We start from the raw sequence: 13283 nt of genomic DNA on the forward strand, positions 1-13283 counted from the left end.
CTCTCTCTTTCATTCCTCTGTTCGTTGCTCTCGCTTTTTGGAATACGTGAGAATCAAACGCGTCCCGAGCCGCTTTCGGCTGTGAAAGAATGAAACGAAAAGATTTTCTGTCGGTTATGGCACAGTTTTCTCTCCGCTTGAGACATCGCTTCAATCTCGTACGGAAATCATCATCACCATCATCATCATCGGTTATTGCGGTCGCAATCACGGACGTAATTTGTAATCGACCGACAATCGTATTTGTAATTCGCGATTAGTAACAGGCTGATTGCCGTTTCATCCATTTCCCCTGCGGCTCTTCCCTCGATATTTAACGATAAGAGGAGAACCGGCCCGGAAGGATTGAGCGAGGACGTTTCGCGCCGCCACGGAAGAAGGCGAAGGCGGGCGCGAGAAGTAGGTCGAAGAGAAGTCTCGCTCCTACGTCGCTCGGGCGCACGAGGAGCCGCCGGCTGAGCGCCTCCGTCAGTCTCGCGAAGATATTCCGGGAGTCAACAGGTGCGTAGGAGCACGTCGTCTCCTCTTTTCCTTTTCCCTGCCGTCGCTTTCGTGCTTCTCTTTCTCTTCATCTCCGAGCCTTTTTTTGCGAAGGGACTCTCCGGTGACCACAACATTTACCAAAGGGACAGGATCGTTCGATTTTCGCGGATCATGCAGTCCTGAGAGGAAGAAAAATACAAAGAAGAAGAAGAAGCTTCTCCGGACACATTTCTTCCTCCCTTTTATTTTTCTTTGAAGACTGCTGTAAAGAAGATTTAGGAAATATGACGAAAACGGCTATGACGACAAGAAGACTTCAGGTAGGGTCTTCCGATTTTCACGGATCGCTAAATATATGTGTGATGCGCTTAATATTGGAACATGATTTCTACGGGATATTGTGCGAACTTCCAAATATCTTTAAACGAGAGATTTTGTCAAAAAACCGAATTCTCCTTGATCCAGTAATCTTTGAGTGCTATCGGAAAAACACCCAGAAAAATATACAATAAGTCGACAATTTAAAATATAATTTGTCGCACAAGAGGAAGACTGCCAATCTCATTAATATTGTCCCTTCTATTGGCAACTAATTATTTTTATTTTTATTTTCATGGGGCGTCCTTGGGACATTACATTACTGAGAAAAAAATGTGGTGAAATCAACAAAATTTTGTTTAAGTGAACATAAATTTTTCAAGCACAACGTTTAATCTATTGAACAAATTATATACTAAAAAAATTGCTATGTTCAAGCAAATATTTACTAAGGAATATTAAAGTAGTTTATTTCGTTTAGATTATTTGGATTAAGTAAATAAAAAAAACTTCTTCAATATTCCTTATAAATAAATATTTACTTGAACGTAATAATTTTTTTCGATGTATAATTGCTGTGATAAGTTACTAATTGATTCAATGATTGGGAGTTAATCAATTATATGAATGTAACATATTATTGCGCTAACGCATAATTTGTTCAGTGAACATAATGTTTTTGTGAATAAGGGTAATCGTCGATTTTGTCAAGCCAATCGCTTTTTTCTCAATATAATAATCACATGTTACATTTCTCTCTCTCTCCCTCCCTCTCTCTCTCTCTCTCTCTCTCTCTCTTGCCAGATTCATGAATGGAAGCTTAGAACTTTAAAACCAAAGCGACGTGTACTATGATTAATTAACACGCGAGACAGAAATAACGAATGGGTTTGTGTTACGTCACACACGCACGCACGCACGCACGCACGCCTATTATCTTCATCTTATCTCCGTTTACAATCATCGTAACAACGAGCCGTGATTTCAACGATTTCATGCGTTCGATTTATTGCGTTAAATTTCTCGAATATCGAGCCCGCTGATACTCACGCTCCGCCATAAATTGGTATGACCGTGATGATGATCGATCGCGATCGGTTGACGACGTTAGGCGTGAGCTGTTTCCGAATGGATGGCCACCGATGGATATCGGAGGAGAGAGAAAGAGAGAGAAAAGAGGAACTAGATCGGCTTAATTGCCGTGTAATTAACGTCGACCTACGGACTTTCTGGAGCGGAAACCGCGGGGTGACATGCATCGGTGCCATTCTATGCGCGTGTACGCATGCCTGTATGATTCCATGCTGTCCGATGCGCTCTAATGTAACACACCGATGTCCATCTAGCGAAATAACTAGCCGAGATTCGTTCTCTGCAACAATGAAATTCGCTCGAATTAGCCATCGCCGCAACGGTGTGCTGCTTCCTTTGTTCGCGGGTAATTCAACTTAGTCGCTTAATTATTGCAGCATAGATGCAGTTTCTCAAATCCATCGGTGGAGAACATAAGAGATGGAGAGAGAGAGAGAGAGAGAGAGAAAGAGAAAGAAAGGGAGAGAGAGAGAGAGAGAGAGAGAAAGAGAAAGTTAAAGGGAAATCTTGAAAATGCTGTTTTGCATAAGAATGCACGATATGTGTGATTGAGGCAAACAATTCCGGATTGAATATTCATAGAATGAATAGATGATAAACTAACATTACTAACGCTGTTACGTAAGAATTTAATTCAATGGAAAAATAAAGATATTATTTATCACTTATTAGAGATCTGTAAATATTTATTGAATCGCCGTTAATTTCATTGGTTTGATGAGTCAGCAATTTGCAGATGCGAAGTTACCTGAAGGCACAAATTATGTGCCAAAAGTGAGGATAACGGTGTTTAATACTTTAATCGAACATGTCCTATTTCATATAGTTAATAAAAGAAACGTAATTTAAACTGAGGCGAACTTTTGCAAACTCCTAATATCATCCTTCTGTTAAATTAATTTTTAACCGAGATTAATTTTTCATCGACCTGCTAATATATATTTATTTTGCATTCACACGCTCTTACTATACATACCTTATAATTCCGAATTGATTATTTATTAGTAAAGTGTACGTGTGTGTGTACAGGCTGCCAACCCGTTTCCTCGTTTATTATTACAACTTTACGATCATATTGTTTATTTCGATTATTGATATTAACACTTTACATTGCATATTTCACTGAAGAAGGTTCAAGTTAGGAAACATCTGAACAAATATATAATATATAATATATATAATATATAAATACCTTTCGCACATCAGTGTTGTATAATATATTTTTAATTTATTTTATTGCACTGCAGAGATTCTTATTGGCCTTTTATTTCTTTATCAAATTTGAGGATATGATTGAACGCTATTAAATATATGTGGGAAAATATAATCGGCGATTCAGTCTCCGCTGAAATCGGATAACTTTCCAATCGATTGGCCACGATTGTCGAAATTTCCTAACGAGTCGGCAACGTGCGGTATATGAAGGAGCGACTTTTCGCTTCGTTATTGTGCCAGGCATCGATGATAGTTGACAATCAGTGATCGAAAGTCACCGGGATGGAAAAAGTGGATCGTCTCATGCGCCGCGTGTACGTGTGCGCGAGCGAAGAATCGCGCGGTCGTGTGCGGGGAAAGCATGTCGTTCCATTTCACTTGTCGGCGGAGCATGGTCCAGCCACCTTTCGTGATTTTATTTCATTTTACCAACTTTTTGTCCCAAAGCACACGTTCGTATATAAGCGAGCGATTAGAAAGTGTATCTTTTTCCTGCTACAAAAAAGATACGAAGATGAAGAACGAAAAGGCGCCGCGGATTTCCCATTAATGAGCATCTGTTTAATTTTGAGCTATTCAAAGTTGAAATAGAATCCGTGCGACTGACACCACGCGATGATCGTGGGACAGACGTAATTCCCGTCAGGGGTAATCGTCACTTTGGTAATAGAAAGTAACCCGTCGCCCGATTACTGCATTGCTATTTTCCAATCGCGAGAAAGAATGCCAACAATTTCCACGAGCTATTAAATTTCTCTCGTCGCGTCAGCGCTGTTGCTGCTACGGCCGATTTGCGAATATCGTGACGTGCCGATACTCCTCGTGAAAATTCGCGACATCCTCGTTCAGTTGCAAAATTCTCCTAACCAAACGATTTCTTTTGATAAAAATGAGTAGGCCTGTAAGGCCAACAATAATGGACATGTATTCCCGAATTGAAATGTTGATACTACTTTAAAGAAGTTTAAAGTTTGCACCTACTTAAGTGGCTTGTAGAATAATAAAAACCTATTTTAATGATACTGATGAACTTCTCTTTCTTGAATTTTTCATTCCGTAGATTTAATTTCATTGTTACTTTCAACAACCTATTTTGAAACTAAAAACTACGAAAACGAAAATTGAGGACATTATCAGGTAGACAAAATAAGATTAAATTAAATTATTGAAACTGAAACTATTTTGTTATTTAGGTCTTACTGTGTTGAACGATTATAAGATAAAGCTGAAATTTCGAGACTGGTTGTCCCGAAAAAAATTTACCAAAAGTAGGACAATTTTTTTCTCAAAGTCATAATACCGAAATGCGAATACTATAACAAACTACTTTGATATAATTGTATCGAAATATTAATCAGGGTTATGTAAATTAATTTATTTTTAAATTGAACAGCCTTTATAATTAATATAATTAAAAATTATCTAAACTAATTGAATGAAAATTAAATTATTTTATTAAAGTTAAAATTTAATTATGCAAAATTATGTATGATTTAGAAGAAGAATAGTTAAATTAGGTTTATATATACATATATACGAGGACAGTCTGATAAGTAGTAGGATTTACGCATGGTGGCGCCACTGCAGCGAAACCGGTTTTACCATCATATAGCCACCTTTCAAACAATGCCTGCCAAAATTTCAATCTTATCCGTCCATTAGTTTTTTGTTGGCAGCCGCTTAAAGTGAATGCCTCAGTCATTGTCGTCAATATGGAAAAAGAGCAATATCGTTTGGTGATTCGTTTTCTTTATTTGGATGAAAAAACGTGTCAAGAAATCCGAGAAAAATTGGAAGCCGTTTACGGGGGTGTTGCTCCTTCGAGAAGCACTATTTTTAGATGGTACGCCGAGTTTCGTCGTGGTCGCACATCCATCGTTGATGATGACCGTCCCGGGCGGCCAAAAGAGATTACTACCGATGATTTTGCCGAAAAAGTGCACGATATCATATTAGCCGATCGTCGGGTGAAGGTGTGTGAGATAGTAGACATAGTGAAGATCTCGAAAGAATACACAGGACATATCATACATGATATATTATACATGAGAAAGTTATCGGCGCGATGGGTGCCGCGGTTGCTCGCCATGGACCAAAAACCGGATAGTCACCAAGAGTCGGATAGATAGAAATCGGATAGTCATTTCGAAGATGTGTTTGGAGCTGTTTCAGCGCAATCAGGCGGAGTTTTTGCATTGTTTTGTGACTGTAGATGTAACGTGGGTCCATCACTATACACCAAGCAGCAGTCTAAACAGTGGATTTGACCTGGCGAAAGAGCTCCGAAGAAGGCCAAAACGGTCCCATCGGCCGGAAAAGTGATGGCTACGGTATTCTGGAATTCCCGCGGTGTAATCCTCATCGATTATTTGGACAAGGGAAGATCTATCAATACTACAATGATTTGCTGGGACAATTCGTGGGACAGAAAAGGAAACAGCCTCATCTTGCAAAGAAGAAAGTCCTGGTCCATCACGACAATGCACTAGCACATTCATTCGCAATTTCTACAGCTAAACTGGTCGAATTGAGATACGAACTGCTCACCCATTTTCCATATTCTCCAGATTTGGCCTCAAGCGACTTTTTTTCTGTTTCCCAACTTGAAAAAATGTCTCGCAGGGCAGAAATTCACGTCGAATTTGGAAGTCATCATTGAGGTAGACGCTTATTTGGCAGAGTTTGAACAATCATACTTTTTAGAGGGTATTAAAAAGCTACAGCACCGTTGAAAGAAGTGTATAGAAGTGAAAGGGGACTATGTTGAAAAATAAATCGAAATTTTTCCGAAATTTTGAAATTTTCATTTCAAATCCTACTACTGATCAGACCGCCCTCGTATATTTATGTATATATAATAACACTTAAAATAGCAGGGTCTTTGTCAATATAATTGATTTTTATTGGATTATATATGCAGTTTTTCAATCCTCCATTCTGTTGATTCGCGTTGCATACTCGTTTGTATGTCACGAATGCAAATGAGTGTGCGAATTACGTGTTTCTAGAAACTCGTAAGGTCGACTTTCGAAAACCTTTTCAAGCTCATTCCGCATGCTGGGCGTCCGTGCTTCAATCGCGTCCAACCGTAATCACGTATGTACACAACTTCGGATGAAAGAGTTACAATGCACCTTGGAGGCAATGCGTGTCGCCTCATGTCTCGACCAAGTCACCGAGTCGACGATCGAGAATACATCTCTCAAAATGTCTAGACGAATCTCAAATAGCTGCCTAATTAGGAAATAACTGCTGGCGAGGTACTGACCCCGTATCGATTTGTAGTTAACAATACTAGATGCCAATACCGATTTAATATTGATGAAGTACTGGGATTTATGGGTGGAATTCGATTTCAGACTGTCTTGCTGCTGCTTCTCGCGACCTTAGCATTAGGCGCGTGCGACGGTGAGTTGCCGAAGCCGAGCTATGCCCGGACGATGCTGAAAATCTCTCGAAGCCTCCCAGGCGAGACAGAGGAGCTGAAAGTACGCACGAGCGAAGGCAACCTAGCCACTCTGATCGTCAAGCGACGAGACAAATCGTCGTCAATCAGTTTCGACAATTCGAAACCAAAGCTTCCTCAAGAAGAGTCCAGCATTACTGTAGAAAAGAAAAACGATTCTTGGGATGGAACCGATGTTAAGAAGAAGAACGAAGTCAGGAGACTCGAGAAAGCTCAAGTGGAACAGATCAGGGCGACGTTCTCCAAATCCTTCGAAACTAATAACGACAATATCGAGAGGAATCAATCGGCCAGCTTGATTGATTACGGCAATTGGACGCCGCTGGACGTGGATGGCAGAGCTCTGAAGCAGGAACAGTCGACAGAGGTGAAGGAGGAGAAGGAGGAGGAGCAGAAGGAGGTGGAGGAGTATCGAAATTGGAAACCACTGCAGACGAGCCTGAATACCGCAGGCGAGGAGAGGACGAGTTACGACAGATTCAAGGAGGCTGGATTCGGCGGTGGAATTCTGCTTATTCGGCACTTTCAGGATCGCAGCCAGAGGAATCTTGAGTTGGAAAATCGTGGCGACAAGGACGAGCGGGCCCTTTATTACACGTACCTACCGCGTCAGTCCTGGCCATTGACGAGGACGAACATCGGCGCAAACTTGTCTAAAAACCGAGACGGCAAAGACGTACCGCCGGAGGTGATCGTCAGATCGGAGATTAATGTGAAGGCGGTGCCGAAGAGATCTCCCATGTCGTTAGACAGCGACGGTACACTGGTGGTTCACGGCACGAGGGTACCCGATGAGCCCATAGACAAGATACAAACCTGGCGGAACGCTCGGGTTATCAACAACAAGCTGATAGCCGAGAGCAGCCCAAGTACCGAGTCCACCGTCGGGATACCGTATTCCAACGACAGCGCGGACAAGAAACTGAAATTCGAGAAATTCTTCAAGGATATCAATCGAAGGTAAGCTGAGTCGGAATTTTCGTTCTATGTTAAATGTTTAATTCCACAACATAATAGGAGCTAAAATAGGTTTAGTTGAAATATTAATAATTGGTTAACACCAAAATTGTATCCTGAATCTCTACGCTAGTAAAAGTAGTGAGTTCGGTCATCAAAATCACCATGTTTAAAATGTCCAGACCAATATTTACAAGTGTTACAGCTCCTTTGCAAAAATAAAAACAAATCGCATGCTTTAGCGGCGTTTTTTCCTTGAATAACGAATACAATGTCGTACTTATTATCGTCAGTCACCGTATTCTCTACCTTCTTTGGGAATTACGTTTATTATTGCCTTATGTCAAGTGCGTTTAGAATACGTTAATGTCAAAGCCGCAGAAGGGTGCTAAAATATTTAAATATCTTTTTCAAGGCCTCGAAGAAAAAGTCACCTTTATATATGGTTATCAAAAGAATTTCCGTAATATTTTGATGGAAAATATATTTTCTATACATCTCACAGGTTCAAAGGCAATGAATTTGATCTGATTTCCTTCGATGATTGCTCTAAGTTTTGAACGTTTGAGAAAATTGATGCGAAAAAAGATTTGTAATTTTTATTTGTTATCCATAGCTCGTCGAGATCAATAGAAACACTTGTATATCTTTTCCCGAAGACACGCGATCTTGCTATTCTTTGCGCATCATCAGGTATGGCCGCAACTACGACGAGGAGGGTCGCAACGTGTACTTCGAGTGGGATCCGCGGAATTACAAGAACGAAGCTCTGAAGGCAGAGGTGTACGAGGCGCGTAACGAGCAGTACCGTGCGAGCGTTCACAAGCGGATGCTGCATCCAGAGAGCGTTGTGAACTACCCGATCTCCCAGCGTTATACTTCCAATAGCCAAATGATCGCGCCAGTGGCATTGAAATCGAGCGCACGAGCACCAGTTCTCCAGTACGCCCACCCCGAGTTGGGCGTGCAGCCTGCCAAGATCCTGAAGAACGAGAAACGTCGGCCGGATAACTTCCCGGAGAATCAACATTCTTTCACCGAGCAGCGTCACAAGAAGAAATATGTGCTCAACGACAAGAACATCGTTGACAGCTACACCACGAAGAACTACTACCCTAACCAACACTTCTATGGGTTGAAACGACCGAACGAGCCACCTTTCTGGGTGAAGATCTCCGAGAACCTGAAGAACCAATTCTCCACCGGCGTTGAGCGGGTCTCACAGTTCACCAGACCGGTAATCGACCCGTTGGTGGAGGCCACCCATAAGATCTCGCAGAATCTCGGCCTGTCGAAAGAGGCGCAAAACAAGATCGGCACGGTGAGCCCCGGCACCAGCATTCTGATACCGGCTCTGGGACTCGTTGCGTCAGGCGCCGCACTCGGCATAGGCGCGGTGGCGGTCGGTCGTTACCTCGACGTGGACGTTCTGAAACGCTCGGATGACTCGATCGAGCACAAGCGAGCCTTCGGGCTCGAGGAGAACGTAGCCACGCCGCAGACTCTGTATCTTCTACGGAACGTCCCAACGTCGCATGACGACGACAAAACTGAGGACGAAGTTGCAAACGACGGAGTATTCTTGGTTCTCGAGGAGGACAAGCAAAACTCCGAGAGAGTGGAGAATCGTGAGAGCAGGCAGCTGGTGGACGAGAAGCACTATGTGGAGACTAGCGGACGTAGGAGGAGGAGCCTCGACTACCTGGACATCTTTAGGGCGGAGAGCGACTTGAGGAACCTCGTACGCAGCAAGCGTTTTCAGCGCAAAGGCGCCGACTCCATCAGCGAGATTGTGGAAATCGATTTGCCTGGACGCGCCGATATCAGCGAGTTTTTGCTGTCGAGGAAGATTAAGGAGCGGGGTGCGAACACCATTCTAGTCGTGGAAGACGACGGCTCGATCCCGTCGGAAAACCTGGATCAACAGAACGCGTTGGAGAACACCGTGAGAGTCGCCGCAGCTGATAACTCGCGAGACGCGACATCACCCTCGTTGACGCAAGACGATAGAGAACATCAATTAGGCAGACAACAGGTTAGCGATGCTCTCTCGATGTTGGGAAACGCGACTCTCGGGCGGCGTGATTTCGCGCAGGGTACAGCCATCAGCGAAGAGGTTGCTCAGGACGGTACGGACAACAGGCGACGAAAGCGAAGTGTCGACCAGGAACTGGAGGACGCGCTGCAGAATCTGGAGAACGCGGAAGTAGCCGAGGTCGCTCATGTGCAAGGCGACTGGACCAATACACCCTGCGCTAAAAGGATATTCTGCGACACGATGATAGAAAGAGGCCCCGACGCCGCGGTGCTCATGGAGAAAAAAATGGAGGCGTTGCTGAGACTGTGAGTAGTTCGTGCTGGTTAGAAAAGTCTTGATACCTCCGACATTCGGATAGCTTGTCACTGGGATGTTTTTATAAAATATGTATAGAGGAAAAATACTGTCGTAATCATGATAAATCGATGCGTCCTTCTCGTCGCAGTTAACTATCGGGCATTCCGAGAGGCATTACGATAACAGCCGGTCGAACGGAACTATAGCCAAACGTGGATAACTTTCTTTCAGCTTTCGCCGGCGACGTCCTACTGACTGATTCGACTTTTACCTCTTAGCATAGTTTCACTGTGTATGCACACACTGCGCCCTGTCTGCTATCGCGTTACCTACATGTGATAGGAAAAGGCTGAATAATGAGAAGGAAGGGGGAGGAGAAAACATACCGGAAAAAGGAAGAGGAAGGGAAAACTCGCACGATGCCGACATGATAATTCACTTAGCTCGTCGTTTGCCTTTTCAGTTCTCTACGATCTTGCGCGACTCCAATTGACTCGGAATTTTTATCAGTGTCTCGGTTAGCAATCAAATAAGTTGTCTCCAGTCCTCTCCCTTTTTCTTTCTCTCTATTAACGCTTTTAAAAACTCGCACTATAAAATAACAACGTCAGTTAAATTACCTACCAATGATTTGTTTACTTGAATTTTCACAAAAAGATACTTGAAAAGAACTTTAGCACAACGAAAAATCAAACGACGCTAATAATAGATACAACTTGCATACTGCCACTTCAGTTACTATACCCAGTGGATGAAATTCAGGTTCTATCCGACGGAATTCAATACTTTACAACCTAGGAACATGAATAGTCGGTTTATCATATCAAGTTTTAATGCTTTTCCTGCATTAATAAATAATTGCATGTACAAAATGTGGGCTGTACGGTCAATAAAGAGCTAATAAAACGAGGTACTCTATAATTATATTTATTTGTTATATATTTATTTGCTGTTCAGAGTGATTTAATCGTTAGTTAGATGTTTGTATGATCAATCAGCGATCAACGTGTTAATGTAATCGGGGATCCGATCTAATGCTTCCTTCATCTCAGCGGGTATCTCTGAGCCGGGGTCTCCGCCCTAAAGAAAGCGAGTTAATCGGAGCGAGAAATCGTTAATAGTACGCGCCAAGGAATGCCGAAGGATCAGAGAATTCACGAGCCAGTGAACACGTAATTAGCAATTAGCCGCGTATGGTATCGATCATTTGTCGAAGTGTATCTCCGGCTTTCTAACGAGCCTTCCAAGCTAATCATGCTAGTAACTAACTAATCGCCGGCGTTTTGCAGAATCCAGCCTGGAGCAGTTGTTCACGTGTCCGGCCATTTCGAGGAGGTCATGCACGCCGTGAGGAGACACGACTGCTCTAGCTTCTTGTGCCCGCAGGCGCGACCGGGGAACGTCTTCTTCTAGACGCGGCGGCCAAGTTTTCAAATTAAGTGAAGGATATCCGGTTTAAACGGGCTTATGAAAGAGCACGAAGAGTAGCGCGTAATGTTTACTGAGAGAAAAAATATCGAAAAAAATATTTATTTATTGGTTGCTAGTAATAATATATTTTCTCATATCAATATACATATTTTTTAATTGAGAAAGAAATTGTTCTCAAGTGAAAAAAAATATACATTTCTTAAATCTAGCTTTTTATGAAAGCAATTCTTTATTTATTATTTGGTGAGAAAATTTAGGGAAAGATTTAAATAAATCTGTTATTAGTACCTACCATTTTTACTGCTTAGCTATTTTTTCTCTCAGTGCAATAAATAAATAGTGCAATTAATCAACTACGGAGCTACAAGCGTTTTGATACCAAACCAGATCTTCTTCTGTGTTAGACAAAACATTTAAAATAATATCGATTTGTTAGGTTATATTTTGTGAACGGTATTGTTTCGAGTATTTCGTTCGATATCATAGAAAATCAGAATTGAAACAGGTTTGTTATTCCGCGAATGATTATCTCACGTTCTTTGTTGATTACATCACGTATTTTTGTATATGAGCCTTAGATTTTCATTGTTCCACGTGAATTCTTGGTTTTTTCAATTTAGTTACTCGAGTACGGATACTTTGTGGACGATCGAGTCAAAGCGAGAAACTTCCGCTCGAAATCCGCGGGAGCATATTCTCTCGTTAAATTTTATACGCAACGATTTCGTGACAGTAACATGTTCTCATCGAGTCGGTGTTGAACCGAAACTGTACATACTTGCCATTGAGGCGACTTTATTTAATGTGCATTTGTACTATCTACTAAGCGATTAAGCATAGAATTTAGGAGAGAAAGTGGAAATTTCGGCGGAAAATCGGTTGATATTTGTGAGCATGGAAAAAAGAATTTGGTTGAATCTAACAATGGATAACCAAACGCTTTTTGATTAAAAGAATTTATCGTTTTTATGAACCAAATTCGGTTCTTATAATAAGAAAAGAAAAATATCTTATAATTATATAATAAATTATATTCTAATCAGAAAATTTATTGTTTCTTTCAATCGAAACACGTTGCTCATTATCAAGTAGATTCAGCCAAACTCTTCTTTTTTCCCTGTGCGTATCGCAGTGATATCATTATTCAATGAACGTTTCCGCTGAACGCTTTACTTTGTATCATTTCTAATCAATGCGTTCTATCCAAATAAAATGTATGCCTACATCAGGTACGATTGAATTCGATGCTGGAGATTAGAAAGCTCAGCGATTGAAATATTGCCTGTTATTGATTTACAAGCGAAGTCAGCGCATCAATTACGAAAATATATTTATTTTTGTCTTTTTGTATCGTGTCTGTAAGTAATAAATAATATTTTTTATGATTTGTCCTTGTGTATTCCTTCTTACGTGCAAGGGCCTTAAGTTTAGCTAAAAGGAACAGACCTAAGGAGTAACTAAAAAGAACAGATATCTGCCCACAGGACGCGCGGCGGGAGTTCACGCGATAGCCAATAAAAAACTTCTAGTTCTTACTGAAAAACGGTATGTTGATTGATGCGAATTTTCGTCGCGTGTCCTGTGGGTAGAAGCTGGAATGGCTAACGCGAAAACGCTAACACGTTTTCACGCGGCACGACGTGGTAGTCAATCAATTGATATTTATAACTGCATTGGTGATCAGCAGTGCAGCTATAAAGAACAGATCAAATATATCTGTGGCGGTCGAGCCTCGCCCGCCGTCACCGGCGGCGCCACCGCCCAGAACGGCCGTGCGCATGAGGAAGCAAGATCTGCAACCGCGCCCGGTCTTCTGACCGGGCTCTGCGCCACCCGGCTTTTCCGGCGCGTCGCGCGCACCGCCGGAACCACGAGAGTGTCAGGCGACCCCACCGGCCAATCACGTGTTCTGTGGCGCGATCATATTTTGTTTCGAAGCGTCCCGTGCCACGGCCCCGGCTCGCTCCCTTCTTTCACGGACTCTGG

At 42.2% G+C, this 13283-nt stretch overlaps 1 protein-coding gene across 2 annotated transcripts; it reads left to right on the top strand.

The window, feature by feature from the left end:
* The first annotated feature begins 484 nt into the window (after positions 1 to 484).
* Positions 485 to 11423, top strand: LOC106751647. 2 transcript variants are annotated; one of them, XM_014632612.1, is made up of 5 exons: positions 485 to 501; positions 595 to 803; positions 6468 to 7534; positions 8225 to 9874; positions 11156 to 11423. In XM_014632612.1, exons 2-5 carry the CDS (start codon positions 768 to 770, stop codon positions 11277 to 11279), a joined length of 2877 nt encoding a protein of 958 aa, XP_014488098.1. In that variant the 5' UTR covers positions 485 to 501; positions 595 to 767; the 3' UTR covers positions 11280 to 11423. The 2 variants fall into 2 exon arrangements, with proteins under 2 accessions (XP_014488098.1, XP_014488099.1); XM_014632613.1 differs by having other exon boundaries at positions 494 to 803.
* The last annotated feature ends 1860 nt before the right edge of the window (positions 11424 to 13283 follow it).

The sequence above is a fragment of the Dinoponera quadriceps genome, unplaced genomic scaffold (genome assembly GCF_001313825.1).
Source record: "Dinoponera quadriceps isolate SergipeBrazil2010 unplaced genomic scaffold, ASM131382v1 scaffold115, whole genome shotgun sequence".
Classification (NCBI taxonomy): Eukaryota; Metazoa; Arthropoda; class Insecta; order Hymenoptera; family Formicidae; genus Dinoponera; species Dinoponera quadriceps.